This window comes from Halichoeres trimaculatus, unplaced genomic scaffold (assembly GCF_033239565.1).
Source record: "Halichoeres trimaculatus isolate MK-OKI-2021-1 unplaced genomic scaffold, fHalTri1.1 fHalTri1_scaffold_19, whole genome shotgun sequence".
Lineage (NCBI taxonomy): Eukaryota > Metazoa > Chordata > Actinopteri > Labriformes > Labridae > Halichoeres > Halichoeres trimaculatus.
Genome location: NW_027437197.1, coordinates 24,698,462 through 24,716,915, shown reverse-complemented (window position 1 = coordinate 24,716,915; position 18,454 = coordinate 24,698,462). Strand labels below are relative to the sequence as shown.

The following is an 18,454-nucleotide window of genomic DNA, read 5'->3' as shown; positions in this document are numbered from 1 at the left end:
CGCCCTGCTCTTCTTGTCACTGAGAGCGGCACCATGAGCTCCGAGTGCACAATGTTTAGAAAACAGTGAAGCTTGTTTACCTTAACACTACAGGCTAAAACAACAGGCTAACCACAGCTACAGTTAGCATCCTGAAGCTAACACAGAGACAGGGGGGACACTGAGTAAAAGCTCTTCCATCTGCTCCACAGCACACAGCATTTAAAATACTCACATCCCAGGGTCCCAGGTTTGTTGGTGGATGGTTGGTAATGTGCCTGGATTCAGGACCAGTCTATTCGCCCTCTGTTGTACTGTCCAAAGTTGGAAAAGCAGTCGGCCGTGAAGTGACTAGAACACACATGCACAGTTTTACTGAGTGTAGCTGGCACGTTTCCTTTCCACTTAGTCTTGTCTTCTTCCGAGATGGGAAGCTTGTGCAGCCAAAAACAGCCATACTCCTCTCCATCTCTCTAGCAGCGGGGAGAGGAGTGGACCGGGAGGGGGTACAGGGGTATCTGCTCCCACAAATTTCACTAAAAGACTTGATAAAGTGATTTTTGCATAATATGGGACCTTTAAATATCTAAAAACAATTCATTCTTCTGGACTTGTCAGATGAATACGGCTCGTATTTAGACCAATAAATTATTTTTCTGCTAAAATAAAACAAACACTGGATTGTATATATATATATATATATATATTTTTTGCAGTGTTGTACTCTCAAATCAAGTACTTCTCTTAGTACACAGAGCATGTATTTTAACAGGATAGTGTTGTCTTAAATCAAATGCTGCCATGTGTCTCATCTGCCCCCTCATCCCTCCCAAAGCTCCTGAAGTGGGTGCTGGAGCACATGGGTGACTCTCCAAAGAAGACCAGCTTGCAGGGCGTCCTTTCTGCTGGGAAGACTAAAGTCAGCTTCCTCCCTTACGACTGGAGCACCAACAGCTCCCACTGAGCGCGTACACACTGATGGACGTATGCTCTGTCTTCTTTGCATCTCTCCGCAGCTTGGAGGTCGGTGATGACATGTTGCACAATGCTCTGGTCCTAAACAATGCAAATATTTTATGCAAAAAAATGAATAATAATTGTAAACTAAGAGGTGAGGGGGTGTTTGCACTGTACCACAAAATCTCTTGTAGGAATATCATAGCTTTAAGGTTAAATTGTAAGATCTTTCACTCTTTGTTTGTATGTTGTGCTCCATTTAAGTTCTGAAGATTCACAGAGAAACTAAACCAGGAACAGAAGTTATAGGAGATGTTTTCTGCTCAGAGAAAGCTAACGCTAAGAGGTTTTAGCATAGTGATGTAACAATATGGCTTTCAGGTCCTCCAGTTCTAGCTTAATAACATCATGTCAGAAACTCAGGCGACAGAAATGCTCAAAATCTTCATGTTTTTACTCAACACTTGTTGGGTTTTACGAGCATTCATTGGAAGTAGATGGAGGTAACGCTCTACCGTGATAAGCCATATCAAACTATTTCCAATTCTGAATCAATCTCAAGCTACTTCATTATTTTGGTGCCATTTTTCACAGTCAGATGGCAACAAGTGGCTTTTTTCTTGAGGATGAAGGACTGATGTAAATCCAGAAAAAGAAACTGTCAGCGATTATAAGTTAGATAGTTGCTGGTAAAATTTTTCGTGAGAAATTTAACTTTTTCTATTCACTTCGACCCGAGTAATGCAATGTGGTTTTTTACCAATGGGTGTTGCTGCATCATTTATCTTTAATGTGACCGGCCGAGGTTGGGACTGGAATTGTTGTACGGAGGTTGTGTCTGGTTGTTGGCAGCATCCCTTTAGCAGCATTTTCTCTGAATAATAAAAAAAAGTGTTGCAACTGCATGTTTTGTAACCTAAAAAGATACTTAGTACAGTCCTTTCTTCATAGTTTTCATCTTGGTCTTCCATTTCAAACCAGAAAAGTGCAACTTATCTTTTTTATTTGAATATGTAGTTTAAAAGAGGTTGTTGGTATATTATGAATAATGAAAATATTTCTTAAATGTCATGTTTGGAAAAATATTCACATCTGGACTACATCACAAAATCATGTGATTAGCAAGATGTTTGTACCTTGAGAAGAGTAGAAGAGATCTTGAATATAATTTTCTCTATAATGATGTAAACACATTTTAATGTAGCAGTTTAGTTACTATCATTATTTTTATTATTATAATTATTTCATTAAAGCCTACGTAGAGTGCCCCCTCTGAAAGAAAACTACTTCAGTGCTTCACTGAGCCTTACGTGTTCAAGCCTTTTCTTTTAACATATCTATTTTATATTAATGTGTGACGGCTAAATATGAGCTAAATAAAGTTTATGGAGATGATTAATATGTGTTTGCAGAATAAAAATACAATTTTAAGAGGCTTTTAACTTTCCGTAGCTTCACTCAGGTTGAAGGAAAATGAGAAGAAACACTGTTTGGTTTTATGGTAACACAACCCAGTTTGTCACAGTATGCTGCATGCATTTTTATAAAGAGACAAGGTTGTCATGCTCACAAACAGGTCGTCAGTTTCTTTAGCAGCATAAGGACTCAGAAGCATGTGTTTGTACCGTTTCCTGCATGAGGTACTGGAAACCCTCCAACCTTGAATGCTGCCCTGTGACAGGATCGCCCCCCTGCTGCTTTTTAGGTGTAAGGCTGTAAACTCAGCCAGAAAAAACTCCAGACTTTAAATGAAGAATTTTGAGAGAAGAATATACACACTCAGTTAAAAAAAAAAACAAGTGTCATGGAAAGTCTTTTAATGAAACACAGTAGAGCCTGGTCCCACTGAGTTTGGTTAAGACAGCCATATTCAAAATGTCCTTTTCAGGCAGTGGGTTTAAAACTTTACGTTGATAAGGGACCACATTTTCTACACACTAAGGCTGTGATGAGTGTATCCAGGCTTTCTTTTATCTGTAATATAAAGAACATCCTGGTTTTTCCTCCATAAAGTGATCCCTGTCAGTTACCACATGAATCAGGACAATGTGATGCAAAAACTTTTGTAAACAGAAATTCCAGTGTAATCTCTTATTACTGTACTTCCTCTTTCCTAAGGGTACAAAAAAGCAATATGTGGAGTAAATATGCAATGCTGAACTACAAATAAAATGTGTACAATGAATGAGTCTGTCATTTCTTTCACCCTTTGATCTCCTGTAATGACAGACTGCTGCCTGCCTGGCAGGAAGAAACTGCTACAAACAAAATGAACCAAGAGCATGAAAACAGTTTTTCATTTCATTTGTTTATTTAAACAAACTGACTCACCTTTTTTTTTTCATTTTCAGTTTTTCTTGTAAGAAAATATAGAAGGGCAGTCATTACCTTTACAAGTACAAGCTATCAACATTTGTACAGATAAATAAGAAGGTTTAGGAGTGCAATCCAATAAAAACATCAAAGTTATCAAACCGATCATCTGTCTCAAAAGTATGTACATCACCACCGAGCTAAAATATTCTACATACTGAAATACATTTTCATGAAGTGAAACTGAGTAAAAAAATGAAACTTGAGTTGAAATCAAAGCAGTGTGGTACAGTCCAACCCATATCTAAATGTCTGGTTTGTTCAACTGCAGTTTAACACTGTCAATGAGTCTTGGCACAAAGACACTGATTGGTTTTAATGCAGAACCCGCTTTCAGGAAGATCACAATAGCTGCAAAATTTCAAGAAAATATTTGTCATTTTAGGATTGGAAGACCAATCAAAAGGCTGACTGATTAAAGAGGGGGTGTTGTGCTTTCCCTTAATTTAACCCTTAATTTTTCAATTTTTAAATGGAAGTTATATTGAGTCTATGTGTTCTTTAACCCTTCCATCCAAGAAAAAAATGTTTTGACTTATTTTTTCATGTTTACTAATAAAAAGCACTAATACCAGCAACCAAAACAATCATAATAGTTATTTAAAGCTGTAGAAACAACCAAATGAGGTTACTCAACATATTTTCAATCAGGTATAGAGGGATCATTTGTTTATCAACAACAGCGGATGCAACGCAACTTGAGTGCAGAAGCACAGCTTCATCATGACTCTCTTTCTGTGAGTTATGTAGGAAAATGAGATAAAAGAAAGTGCTTTTGATTTATTTAACATTGTGATCACATGATTCAGATATTAGCCTATCGCTGTGACTAAAAACCAATGTCAACAAGAAGCATGGCTGGACATGTGCATCACTTTTAAGTGTCCTATGGAAACACTTCCGTTGTGTGCAGACACGTTCGACTGAGAGTCACCAGTTAGCATAGTCATTATTAACTCCAAAACACTGGCTGCTCTGTAACCGTCCAAACTTGATAGATGTTGTCTCTGTTGTATAGTATCATTTCTGACAAGTGGCAACAGAACAACCATACATTTCTGGATAAACGTAGCCAAATGTTGCTTCTACGCTCAAAATGCATGCGTATCTTTATGACAGCATGGACTGATAATCCCTCTATAGCAAATCAAAAATGCTCTACCAAATAGTTTAGCACCAAGTTGAGGGGTTAAGCAAGGGCTTATAATGCTAAAAGTCTCAACTGAACATGTGCACATGTTGAAACTACATATTCTCTGAATAGTTATACATCAGTTCCATAATAAGCACCAGATCTGCATGAGACTTGTTGAAATGATGAGGTCATCACCTTAGGATCTCCAAACTGGTTTATGATGCATTAGGGTGGCGGGCCTCAAACACCAAGGTCTGCCTATAGCTCTGTCTGATCAATCAGAGGGAAGGGGGCTTGTGAAGCAGGAAGACTTAAAGAGACAGCAGCTAAAATAAAGCTATCAGACTGACATGAGGGTTCAAAGCAGGGATCTTTTTGAGTTGTAAATAGGAATGGGTACCTCTCACATTTGAAATGATATGGTCCGATGCCTGGTACCTGGCAATCGGTACTGCTAATCAATGGTTCCAATTTTCGGTACTTTTGTGTGTGTTAACAAGGTAATAACTATCAAAGGTGCCGTAGGCAGGATTTAGCTAGTCAATGCTATTTTTTGTGTTTTCTTTGGATTAAATGTTAGAGTATCCATTGATAACCCTTTATGAGTGTAGTATAATTGCACTACCGCGAGGTCGCAGCATTTCCATCTGTCTCTGTTATGAGCTGACAAGGATTCTCGACCACTCCAGGTATCTTTGGCCAATCAGAAGAGCCCCTGAGGCTCCTATCCTGATTGATCGTCCTTCATCGCGATTGGTTGTAAAGCTCCTTGTTCTCGTGAACGCGCATGAGGAAGTCCTGGCTCGCATATTTACCTGCCTTGCCAGACTTCCAAACCCCAAAACACCAAGGAGTTAAATGAGGACAGCAAGTAGAAGAAGAGAGGGAAGAAGAAGAAGAAGAGCAAAAAGGAAGAACCATAAATTTGTGTGTAAACTTCTTGTGGGAGGGGCTAAACTTGCGTAAGGGCGTGATGTCAGAGAACACAGTAATCCTGCCTATGGCACCTTTAATTTGTTTCATGCTAAAATCTCAAAGTTTTTCAGTTTAACATATTTGTCCTTCAGTATATAACCTTGCAATGCTGTGTTCATGTCCAGTTAGAAAATCACCTACTCTTCCACTTTATCACAGTCACAAGGATGCGTTTAGGAACCAAAATATGGTACTGTTTGATTGTACGTGAATCAATGTCAGAATTTGGTTGGTTCCCCTCTCTTCTCCGAATGTTGATTTTTTTATATCTATTGCAAAGGGGGGCGCTGGGTAGCTGGCGAGCTCCTAGGTTCATCTCATTTCTAAGTTTCCCCATGTTTGTTTTCTTATATGTCTTGAAAGGAATGTAACTGAAATGAAATTTCCCCTCGGGGATCAATAAAGTATTCTGATTCTGATTCTAAAAAAGTAACTAAATCAGTACGCATCCCTAGTTGTGGATCATGCAAAGCTACCACCGGGGTACCAGAAGGAAAGTATGAAGCCTTGAAAAAATGAACACAATACCCCCTCTTTAACAAAAAAAGCAAAAGCTTTAAAGCTTACTTTAATTGATAATGATTCTAAGAAAATATTTAGATTTTAAGTAATTTTGCCATAAGGGTAATGCCACTTTTTCAGTATTTCTTGTGACATTATTTTAAGAAAAAGTCAAATGAATATGCTTATCGCTGAGGGAAGCTCACACTTCTTATGAAACAAGGCATGTAACACTCTTACTTTAGGTGCAAAGTCAAGAAAGATATTAGAATTTATGAGATGAAGCCGACAGTGATGCGTTAGTTGAAACTTTACACCACATGGGAAAAGGAAAAGGAAAATTACCTCAAAGCCAATCAATTTTCATCCTCAAATGGCAAATAGTGTTAACTACTGCTGTTATTTAAAAAAATTAAATCTTGCAGAAAATCCAGATTTAGTTATATCTATAATAACTGAGGCTTACACCACCTGACTGTTAAAGGTTATAACCCTGTGATGTTAGCAAATCAAACTGGAAGAAATTATAAATTCATCTTACGGTGTAATGCAAATGTTTGCACAGGAAGCAAATTTGTTTGTGGAACCAAGTGTTTGATTTTATGTGACTGATTTGGTTTTTGAGAAAAGGAAGATCTAACAGAGTACTGAAAACCTTAAAGATATCAAAAATATTGCTTGAAAAGGTTCTGTGATTTGAATAAGAATGCAAAAATCCTCCCAATACTCATTTTGGCACGTGTCTCCTCTGTTTCCATACTTTGAGCAAGAATCAAGCAAGCATTCCAGTGTTCCTGTATCTTGAAGTCTTGTCCTGAGCATGGCAGCAGATTCACTCGAGTGAGTCCTTTCCCCTCGACACTAACCTAAAAATGAAAAGACAAAGCAAATTGTATTATAAAAAATCACACAATACTGTTCTTATTCTCTAAGTAGTCAGCACTTTCTTACTTTCATCATCGGAATCGAAGCCAAAGAGAGCGGAGCAGGTGTTGAGCGCCTGGTGTTTCTGTAATTCTTCTAAACTGCTGAATGAAGAAAGACATTTGGCACAGCGATGTCTGATCTTCTGCTCAGGAGCTTCACTTTTCACACTCAAAAGAGTTTCCTCAGCAGAGACCTGCTTTTTCTTAAGCTTCCAGTAGACGATTTTCTTTGGAGCAACTTCTTCTTCAGTCCTCCTCTTGCGCATTGAGGTAACGGATTCGTCCAGGTAGGTGGAGGGGGGTGGCCGAATGAAGGGGGCTTTCACTGGTTTGAAGGTTTTGTGCTCTGTGATGCTGGGCTCTCCAAGTTTCTCCGGCATTCCTGGGTCAGTGATCGACACGCCATCACGGTTTTTGACGTTCAGGGGGTCTGGGACCTCAGGTGGCGGCTTTTTTCGAGCACTCCTGCCTGGGGATGCAACACTGGTACAGGATGGTTCAGTCCTTTCCCCTGGCACTTGACTTCCTCCCTCGTCTACGTATCCATTCACAGCCTTGCACTCATTCACTGGATTTCCCTCTGCAGGGTTTTCTGTCTGTAACAGCTGACTGCTGCACGCTGCACTGACTCCTTCATGGTGACTTACAGTTTTGGTCATTTCTGTGCAATTCTCCGCCTGAGACACCTCGGCGTGATCCATCGTAGGACTCCTCCTCTGCTCGGTTTTACTCTGCAGCCAGATCTCCTCCACCTTCACTCTCTGCTTCCATGGAGCCTCTGCACTTTCCCTCTGCCTGCTGGGTCCCACCTCCAGCTCCTCTCTCTGAGGGGTTGGGATGTAGTGTCTCCACTCGTGATCGTAGAGACACTGAAGGCTTGGGAAAAGCTTCTCGCAGGCTGTGAATGGACACTGAGGCCTGATTGGATTGTGGGTAGAGATGTGTTCCTTTAATTCCTGCTGAGTCAAGAAGCGCTGATTACAGTCCAGGTGGTAACAGAAGTACTGGAGGGGGTCGTCGTGCTGCTTCATGTGGTCCTTGTATTGCTGGAGGAACTGCATTTTCCTGGGGGAGGAAAAAACAACAAAGGATTCAGTTATGATCAACAAATCCATTTGCAATTAAAAAATGTTTTTATAAAAAAGTGTAGATTAAAAAAAGACATGATAAACACAGTGCTCTTTAATAGCTTACCTAAGGCAAAGCGAGCACTTGTGTTTGGCCCAGACGTAAATCTTCTCCAGCACTTCCTCCTCTTTGATATGGCACTTGACAGCATGTCTCATCAGCGTGCTGTTGATCCTCAAAAACACGCGATCACATGACGCCGAGGGGCACAGGTGATACTTCATGTCTACAAAGCAGCCGTTCTCTCCTGCAGGTCGCCCCTCCCCCTCTCCGCCCTCCTCTTTCTCGATCACAGGCTGATCTTTGACGATCACCAGGCCATCTTGAATAATCACCTGCTCGTCTTTGAACTCAATTAGATCGTTCATGCTTACGTTTGAGGTCTTCCCCTTTTTGGAAATGATGGAGGTCTTTTTAATAAGAGTGCGGATGTTCCTGATGATCCGATCCTCTCTCTCCAGCTCGGACACTTTCCTCTTGACTTTTTTGGAGACCTGAGGCTCAGCTGGAGTTTCCTTGATATCTTTGATCCCGTTTTCAGCCGGCGTTTCCTCCGTGTGTGCCTTTCTATCAGGAGGGTTCTGCTTGCACATTTCGTTGATGTGGTCCAGAACGTGCTTTTTGGCAGTGGAGAACTGCATGAAGCGTTTCCCACAGAGGACACACTTCTTCCTCTTAAGGTGTGACAGGGCGTGCCTCATTACATTCAGGCCTTTGTAGTCTTTGCGGCACAGTTTGCAGTGGAACTTTAAATGAGAATACTGTTGAGTGCGGAGCATTCTTTCCCTCCATGTTCTTTTGGCTGCAGCCTGGAGAAAAGAAACAAATGAAGAAAATAATTATTAGACAGGGACTGAAACTTCTGTTTTCGCATATTCACACACACTGTCATGATTTAAAGTTTTTTTTTCTTGATGATTTTTGATGAGGTGGAGACAATTTCAGGTAAGAATGGATATTGATAAGATTTCATTGATACCAATGCCCTTATCATTTCTGCTTATGAATCTGATTCTTTATCAATTCCCTAATTAATTCTTCCTGTGAATTTCCTCTGTACAAAAAATAGCTTTACAGGTTTCTGGGTCAACAACATTAAATTGAGTTTATAAGTGAATAAATATGTAATTGGCCTCTGGATCTAGATATCTCTGGATACAGGAATCAGTAAAAATTGAACATCATGTGACATTAATGTACTCTTTTATTGTATGTTTTTTCGACTCAAGTAGGCTAACTAGTGTCTCGAAGAGGTTACAGCAGTATTTTAAGTTGTTTGGAACCTTGACGTAGTTATTAAGCCAGCAATGAGTCTTTTTCATTTGCCTGTATTTTAACATCAGTATTATTAACAAAGTGATGTGTTTCTGTGATGAAAGTTGAAATTCTATTCTGAAGCTGTATTTATATGATGTATTCTAACCGCTAGCATATCAATGAAATTTCCCATTTACATTAGCATCAAGCTAACATAAAATTTATACCATGTTGAATGTGTTGAATAGGAATCTCCTGATAGAGAGTAATGTTCATTTCTTTGTGTTTTCAGTTCTTCAGAAAAACATTCAAGCTGAAAATCATGAATCTGAGTTTTCTTGGGAAACTGTTATTTATCTGCTCAAGTTAAGATAACTGCGGCAGACCTTACCGACATAAGGTCCGGCAGGTCCAGCATAGCGTAAAGAATCAATAAGGGAATTGTTAAAGGGATAGTTCAGTTTTTTGAAGTGGGGTTGTATGAGCTCTTTGTGACCAGGACATTAGATACAGTAGAAAGTTGTCTCCTCTCCCTCAGTAAGACAGACTGTAATCGATGGTGACGAGGAAATAGACGCTAACAGGGAAATAACAGGATTGTGAGGCAGCGTAGGAAATTCAAAAATGAGTGACTATGACAGCTACGATGAAGTTCCATTCACTTTGGAACCAAAAGGATACCTATATGAACCGGAGCACACAGAAGAAGAGCTGCTACAGATGGCGACTGAAAGGAATACAGAGGAAACATCCGCGGACACTGGACATCAAGATGGAGTCGGAAATACTCAGTGGTGTAAATGTCTGAGCTGTGACTCAATGCCCACGGATGCTGAGTGTTACTGCTGTCACGAGTGGAACTTGGTTACAGACACTCTTCAGGATTTGTCTGACGACACTGCTGGCTCTCAAGCCGTCTGGATAACTCATCGCACAGATTTCACTGCTCTTCTGAATTCTGGAGTGTCCTGTAACAGCAACAACAACAACAGTCGTGGCAGCAGTAACACTCAGCATCTCGATGTCCAGTGTCCGCGGATGTTTCCTCTGTATTCCTTTCAGTCGCCATCTGTAGCAGCTCTTCTTCTGTGTGCTCCGGTTCATACAGGTATCCTTTTGATTCCAAAGTGAATGGAACTTCATCGTCGCTGTCATAGTCACTCATTTTGAATTTCCTACGCTGCCTCACAATCCTTAGAGTACAAACAAAATAATTACAATACTTGATCAAACTTACACGAGGCTACAACCGGCGCCCAAAGCATAGCTTGTTTACATTCCCTACAGCTGAAAGGAGGAGGGGGGACGGAGCGCACTAGTGCTTCGCGGAAGGATACATGACCAGTTAGTTAGGTCCAGATAAATGTTTATATTTCCGAAGACTTAATGCACTTAAAAATATTTTATGTGTCGTACTCTTAAACTGTGGTATTACTTTTTGATTTTAGTTCTTGTAGGCAGAGAAAATAGCCTTTGAATCTGATACTGTGTTTCCTTGTTAGCGCCTATTTCCTCGTCACCATTGATTAAAGTTTGTGTCTTACTGAGGGAGAGGAGACAACTTTCTACTGTATCTAATGTCCTTAGTGGTCACATAGAGCTCATACAACCCCACTTCAAAAAAACTGAACTATCCCTTTAAGCACAAAGGCTAATGATATCAATGGATTGAAACATTTCCTATCGATTCCCAACAGGAACCTGTTTTTGATTCCCATCCCTAGTTCCAAGCAACGCTGCTGACCCATTACTGAAGAAGCAAATACATGTATTTAAGTGCTTTATTTCACTAAAAAGGTAACTCACCTTTTCCTGTATCACCTCTGTTTCTTCTTCCTGTGGGGGTGTCTGTCCTCTGTCTTCATCAGGCTTCTCTAGTGAAGAAGATTCTAGAGGTTCTGTTTTCTCACCGTCTGGCTGTCTGGATTTCAGAGAGTAACTGTGTAACTGCTCTATTGGGCAGTCGACTAACTCTAAGGGTGGACCGTCTAGCTCAGGCTCAGCCTCAACAGCAGCTTGAGGTTCACTTTGAGAACCTTCAACCAGCTCAGCACCAATGTGGGTTTTCTCACACGGCTGTTCGCTGCAGCTGCTGCTGATGTCTGCATGTTCTCTCACTCCATTTTCGATCTTTGGTTCGTTCACCTGCTCAAGCTGCCTCTCTTCACTTTTTACTTTGACTTCACTCTCCTGCTGGGATGTTTCCAACCTCTTCTGAACTCCTGACTCCTCCTCCGTAATGGAGATTTCATTTTCAGGGTAGGACAGCTCCAGTCTTGATAAAGGCTTTCTCCCTCTCTTCTTCCCGGTAACGCTAACCGTCTGCACCTTAGCCTGCATCTTAGCCTGCACCGGCTCAAGTCTTGGGAGACCCTGCAACCATCTCTGTCGCCCTTTCCTCTTCAGAATTTGGCTTTTCACACATCGAGACAGATACTCTCTCTTGCCGTCCAGAGGTAACTTGACTGCTGCAGAGTTTTCCTTGTTTTTGTGGTTCCGTCTCAGTGAGTACATGGTCTTGTGACCTGAAGAGGATTTCAGATTGTATTTAAACTCTGGGTCATCAACAACATCAGCCTCGTCATCAGATATGGGTTGTCTTTTCTTTCGCAGCACCCTCCTCCATTTCCTCCTCTTTAAAAGAGATTTGTGTGATGGAGCAACACGCTTCAGCGCCTTTCTCTCTTTTGTCTGCTCTTCTCGATGGTCGTGGTTCACAGATGGAGCTTCAGAGCGAGAGCAGGAATTAAGACCTTGAGTGTATGAGTCGTATAAAAGACTATCTGTTGAAGGCTCCTCGTTGTATTCCTTCTCCTCTTCCTCCTTCATTTCATTCAAAGCGGTGGCCTTCATGACCTTGTCATTCATCAACTCGAGGCACTGGGTCCTTATAGCCAGAAGGTTCCAGAACTCAGGGTCAAAGCACAGGCGCTCCTTGAGCATCTGAGAAGAAGATGTAGAAATGTTAGATTAAAACAGGAATTCTGATGTAGCGTCATCTAAATATAACTCTGAGAGTCTAACCTGGAGAATATGAAACCGCACACAGGTCCGGACAGGGTTGCTGTGGGGGTGCTGCTCCTGATCAGGGTGTGTGTACAGCAGGCAGACAGTCCGGTACGCCTCCAGGCTGCGCTCCTGGCAGAAGACCAGAAGGGCGCACGCTCGACAGATCTCCAGGTCATGGGGCAGCAGAAAGGCGATGGTCTTGCAGACCAAGGAGCGGGTCACGCTGTCAGCCTGCTTGTCACACAGCTGCAAGGCTCTGGCACAGAGCTCCACAGAGACCTGGACACCTTCACCGCCCAACTGTCCAAAAACACACACAAGGGATCAGACTGAGGTGAAAAGGTTGATAGTCCTGTTCCTGATTTAACCTTAAATTAGCAATATTCCATCTATTTTATAAAAGCTTCCTTCAGTATGCAGGATAGAAAGTCGAACAAGGATCTTTCTCAGATACTGACCTCAGGTTAAATATTTTATTAATCTCATGTAGGCCGATCTGTTCTCAGGCACAATTTGAAACAAACTTTTCTCCGGGCAGCATGATCACGGAAATTCACAGAATGCTCCTTTTTTGTATTTGTTTGAGGGGGGAAAATGGTTGCCAATCTTAATTTTTAGAAGGCATTAGTTTTTCTCAGGGGCATTCTGAATCTTAAGACAAAAACATGTTGGATTGCACAGAGAGGAACTCACCTTACGGTCTGTTTCTTCATTTGGACAATTTTGATGTCACAAAGCTCTGTTCTACTTTCACTGTACGATGGTTAAAATGCTAACAGACCAACTGTCCAAAGCTGGTGCCTCATTTGTTTATTCCAATTTGAGGTCACACTACATAAACTAGGATTACACAGATACCATGTTACATTGAAAAGCAAGCTACAGCTTCTGGTTTGAAAGTGGCGCAGTAGAATTTGTACAGCAGATTTGATCAAAGTGTTAGCTACACCTTTAGTGAAAAGGTGGTGCTGTGATGTTGGCAGTACCTCTGTGGTGACGAGTTTGATGAAGGGGAAGATAGCTCTGACGTTCGTAGCAGAGGACGCCAACTGCAAGCACTCAGCCAGGAAGCCTTGCCTGGAGGGATGAGCTCTGAGATGCAGCCTGCTCCAGATGAAAACCAGGTCCCTGAAAAAAGCAAAGGAAAACTGGTTAACAACTTCAGGTTAAGTTTTGTTATATAAGAAATAACATTCATTCATTTAAACCTTTATTTATTCTTGAAAAAGACATTGAGGTGACCCTCATTTTCACTGTCATTGAGATCACAATGAACAATGAACAAATGAACAACACAAATAAATCAAAAAACAATTGCAAAAGAATCATTTAAAACAGTCACAGTGAAAGAAACAGTGATCATTAATCAAGGTCTAAAACTCTGTAAGAAAGGGAAAGGCTGTTATCTTTAGAGATTGTTGGAGTGTATTCCAAGAGTGAGGGGCATCAAATAAAAATGCAGATTTGACAAATTCATTGTAGACTTGAGGGACTTTAAGATGTAGTAAGTTAGATGAACGAGTCATGTAGGACCCATCATAAGACTCTAACAGGTTTGAGAGGTAAGGTGGTAGTTTGCCAGTAAGGGCTTTACAAATGTACAAAAAAACAGTGTTTGCTTTGTCTCTGATCAAGAGATGGTGAGCCAACTTTCTAATAAGAAACAATAATGCGTTTTGTACCCATCACCAGTTATGAAAGCAGAGTGGTATACTGAGTCCAGTGGCTTAAGAGTTGAAACTGCAGCATGTCTGTATATCATATCACCATATTCCAGAACAGATAGGAACATGGCTTCCGCAATCTTTTTACAAACCCAAATACAACATCAATCAACAGAAAAGATACTGCACCAAAGGAACCTTTCAATATCAAACCTGAGACAAGAACAAAAGTTAACTCACACCAACTACTAACAGTGAAGCCAGTGTAGTTGTAATGTACATAGGCCTGTCACGATAATCAATAAATCAATTAACCGAATGATAAATAAAAACGTCCTCAGTAAGTTTGCCAGCCTCGATAAACTGACACGTGCATGCATGTTTGTTTTCCTCCTCTCTTTCGACCAAAGAGGCTGAATGAGAAGATGGCTCACTACGTCTATCTTTCCTAACATCAGGGTGCATAGGTTCTATAGCAGATTTATGGCGGATTTATAGGGGAGTGAGCATCTGTCAAAAATGTGATCTTCGGGGTGAAGATGGGGCTGCTCACGCGTACACACGGAGAGAGCTGAAGCGTCCTGAGGGGTAAGGAGGAAACACACGCTAATATGAGTGATGGCACCAAAGATACGGTTCTTAAGCTGCCTGCCACAGTCCCAGTGTGGGAATATTTTGTTTTTTATCAGAATGAACAAAGTGTGAGCTCATGAACACCAACGAGCTGATATGTGGCATTTGTTTGAAAATAGTGGCGACTAAGAAGAAGAAGAGGGAGGTGCAGCGGAGCCTTGTTCTTTGACAATCCGCTCTTACTGAGGCTTTTGGTCTGCAAAGTAAATAGAAATGAAAGAGCCAAATGGTGGGCGCTCAAAGACAGCTACATTGCCAAAGAAATGCAGCCCTTCAATACGGTTGAAAGCCAGAAATGTTAAAAATGTTTGACAGACAGTACGGATTGACTGGGAAAAAGTACATGTTACAAACAATTCAGGAACTGTATAAACTCCCTTTTATTTAGGATATAGTTTTTATTGTTGTTGTTTTTTTGAGTTTTGTTCTTTTCTTTAGAGACAGGGTCCATGTTTTATTGTTTTTGATTAGTATTAATTATTTTCATTGACATGTATTTTTTTTCTAAAAGAGAGTCCTTTTCATTTTCATTGTATTTTTTTCTCTTTCTTGTTTGTTAAATTTATTATATTTTTTGTTTAATTTATTTTATTTAAAAGATCCTGACCTTTTAATTACAGTTAAATACTCTTAAGAAATTATAGTTTCTTGCTTTTGATATGGTGTACTCACTTTGTTATCCCATTTATCATAATTACATCAATAAAAAAATGGAAAAAAAAAATCAAAATAATATTGACAATAATATCGTTTATCGGCAATAATATTTTAGAAAATTATCGTCTGGCAAAATTTGTTATCGTGACAGGCCTAAATGTACATGTGCTCCTTACCAGATGTAGTACATGTCTCCATTGTGTAACTGTTGAGTGAGGAAAGCTTTACACAGGGACAGCAGCAGCTCATCCTTTTCAACACTCTCTGTATTGCAGATGATCTCTACAGCATCTCTGCCATCTATCTCTGCCATCTGAAACAAGATGGCAGACAAACACATACGCATTACAAATACAGATTTAATTCAGTCAAACTGTACCTGCTTCACACTTTGGTTAAATAATGTCAGATTCTTGTACAAGTTTTATCTCCTAAAAAATTACTCCACACAGCCAAACAATGTTTCAGGACCCCAGTAAAGACACTTTTTTGTTTTACCTCCTTCTGAAGATGCTCATGTAATGAGGCTTTGTAGAGGCAGGTCAGGTAGGCCTGGTGGAAGAACAAATGCTTTCCAGCCTCTGGATTCTCCAGGCAACTCTTAGCCAAAGCCTTTGCCTCTTGCATTCTTTCACAGGCCTGCAGATAGCGAACCCGCAGCTCAAAGAACACCGGCAGCTCCGAGTTCAAGTAGTCCTCAACTGTAGAAGAGGGGGTTATATAAGTGAGTGTTCATGATTTGGGGATATTTACATACAAATGTTGACTCAAAAGAAAAAACTGAGAGTTTTGCACTTCATTCATATCAAAGAGACAACAGCAGCAGCTAAACTTCATTTAAGTGTCTTTGATGCCATGTGTATACAGGAGATCTGGACATGCGTCCACATTTGACTATCATATCAGCTTTTCCACAATCATGAGCCTACCGTCTGTTGGTGACAAGTCTGCCTCCTTCAGGATCCCCTGCAGCACAGGGTTCTCCCACGGGCCTCCTCCTTTGATGATCATCTTCACATGCTGAAGGTAGATGTTCCTGTGCCTCTGGAGCCGAGTATTACACTCCTATAAAGAATATACAGACACATTTAAAACACTGTGCACATTAAACAGGTCTTTGTTCAGCCTACGAATCATACTAACTTTTCATATAATAAATGTTTACATCATGTAGAAATCGGGATTGCTAGACCCAGAACTCTAGATATTTATGTGGTTGTTGTATAACAAGCAAAGCATTTAAACTAGTAAATTTGTCAAATGAGTCTTTCCACAGCTTGTGTCTGAAGGATCTTTACCTTAAAAGTATTGAGGATGTCTTTTAAGGGCTCCTCCACAAATTCTTCTTTGCTGAAAAACAACATCAGCTCAAAGAAGCTCCTGCAAGTAAAAAAGACAACAGCAGAACATCAGTTTGATGAAAGAAATAAAAGATTCACAAAGAGCCAGTTAAAAACTCATCTCATCAAAGCCTTTGAACTGAACTAAGCACAGAAAGTAACTAAAATTATTTCTTTGTTGTAAAAATACAGGAAATTCGGTTTACTTCACTTTTCAACGAGCAGAGCTGAGTATGTGGGTTGCACCCCATGAATAATTTGCCAAATCGTCTCTACAAACGCCAAACACCATGTCCTGTATGTGGCACCGTTTCAAAGTGAAATAAATAAGCTTTCCAGAACGGAAAGGTTGTATTGCCGAGAACCAGTTCCAACACAGAAATAATCTACCAAACATCTACCAAAATGGCATAAAGCCAATTCTGAACTCAGCACATTACTTTGATTCCAGTAAAACACACTTTATCTGCTCCAATCTTATTTACACTCTGTATGTTATAACTGAGGGACTACTTTTCTGGGAAGCATAGTGAAAAAAAGGTTGCAAGGCTAATAAGGCTGTGTTTGCAGATATTAAAGAGATAAGGATTCCTTACAAAAAATTCATTGGACTAAAGGTGGAGAGGTGTTTTTAAACCCAAACCCCAACATTATGAGAAATGATTTCACTTTTCTCTACTCGTGATAAACAAAGATTCCAATACCTTGCTCTTCATAGCAAATGTCACCATTTCACATATTCTTGGTTATTCATGTGAATCTATAAGTATACAGTTTTGTCTCTATAATCTGGATTAACTATGCTTCAAAATAACGAAATACTCACAAGGCCAGACTGCTGAGGACATAGTGGATGTGCTGACAATCATCAGGGAAGGCAGCAGTGGCTTTGGTAAAGCTGCAAAGTGCAGTCCGCAGAACCTTTAGCTGAGGGAGGGGGACATGCCACTGCCCTGTGTACTCCTCAACCAGCTGTGTGGGAGCAGAAAAACAGGAAAAAAAAAAAAAAACATGTTAGGTTTTAAGAGATGGGCAGCTGCGTAGAATAAATACTACTATCATGATGCACTCGTTCACTGAGGTTTACGGTGAGAAAAATATACTGCTTTAGCAGGTGACAATCACAGACTTGACCATATGATTTGGTTTTACCGTTTCCTGCAATGAAATTATGCACCGAAAATCTTCCAAAATTATCAATAAAATTGTGAAACATTTGTACTGATTTGGCACACTACACGATCAGGCTCTACATACGTGGTATCATGGGCTATGTGTAAATGTTACGGCTACATACTGTAAATTGATGCTTAAACTTGATGAACAGATCACGCCTGGCTGCGTTGTCCTCACATTACCTGTTACTGATGACCGGTAAAGTTAGAAGAGTGAAACTAAGCCTGTCATGACTTATCACAACCGTACACCTTTAATTAGCTTAGCTTCCCTGACTAGCCACAGAGCTAATCATACTTCACTATCAGACTGTTTTTACCAAAGTATACGTGACTGTATGGGCTTTAGAAGTCAATAACACATATATACATCTCTGTGCCTTTTGTTGACCTTTTACTGCACTGGAAAGTGAGCTATGTCAAAGCTACACAACTGCATTTAAATAGCTACACCAGGGGCTAATGTTAGCTAGTGGGGCTAGTAGCGTTAGCAATAAACAGAGCATAACTGGGCACATCTGAAAACACAAAGGAGTCTAACATACCTCACAGAACTCGGTGCAGTACGATTTGCTCTTTATATTAGACACTTCGCTGCAGTGTCTATTACACAAAGTGTCCAGGGCTAATTCAAGCCCGTCTGTCTCCAAATCACTATCGCTGTCCGCCATACTGTCTGCTGTTTCCAGCGCATAGCCAAAGTTGCCAGGTTTGTGACGTAGCATCCCCCAGTTTCCCACACAAA

General features: G+C 40.5%; 2 protein-coding genes across 3 annotated transcripts in view; one reads left to right on the top strand and one right to left on the bottom strand.

Annotated features, from left to right (window-relative positions):
* The window catches only part of LOC141808001 (uncharacterized), a 13,448-nt gene extending 10,315 nt beyond the window's left edge, over positions 1–3,133 (top strand). For both annotated transcript variants that reach the window (XM_074694271.1, XM_074694272.1), the window contains one exon: positions 815–3,133. In XM_074694271.1, the coding sequence (XP_074550372.1) occupies positions 815–943 (129 nt within the window). In that variant the 3' untranslated portion in view covers positions 944–3,133. The remainder of the gene's footprint in view (positions 1–814) is intronic.
* LOC141808000 (zinc finger protein 654-like) lies at positions 3,098–18,454 on the bottom strand. The gene is made up of 12 exons (XM_074694270.1): positions 18,255–18,454; positions 17,361–17,506; positions 16,493–16,574; positions 16,124–16,259; positions 15,693–15,895; positions 15,371–15,507; positions 13,227–13,368; positions 12,256–12,540; positions 11,038–12,174; positions 8,041–8,783; positions 6,872–7,911; positions 3,098–6,786 (listed from the first exon to the last, which is right to left on the bottom strand). The coding sequence occupies exons 1-12, from the start codon at positions 18,432–18,434 to the stop codon at positions 6,782–6,784; spliced, it is 4,236 nt and encodes a 1,411-aa protein (XP_074550371.1). The 5' UTR covers positions 18,435–18,454; the 3' UTR covers positions 3,098–6,781.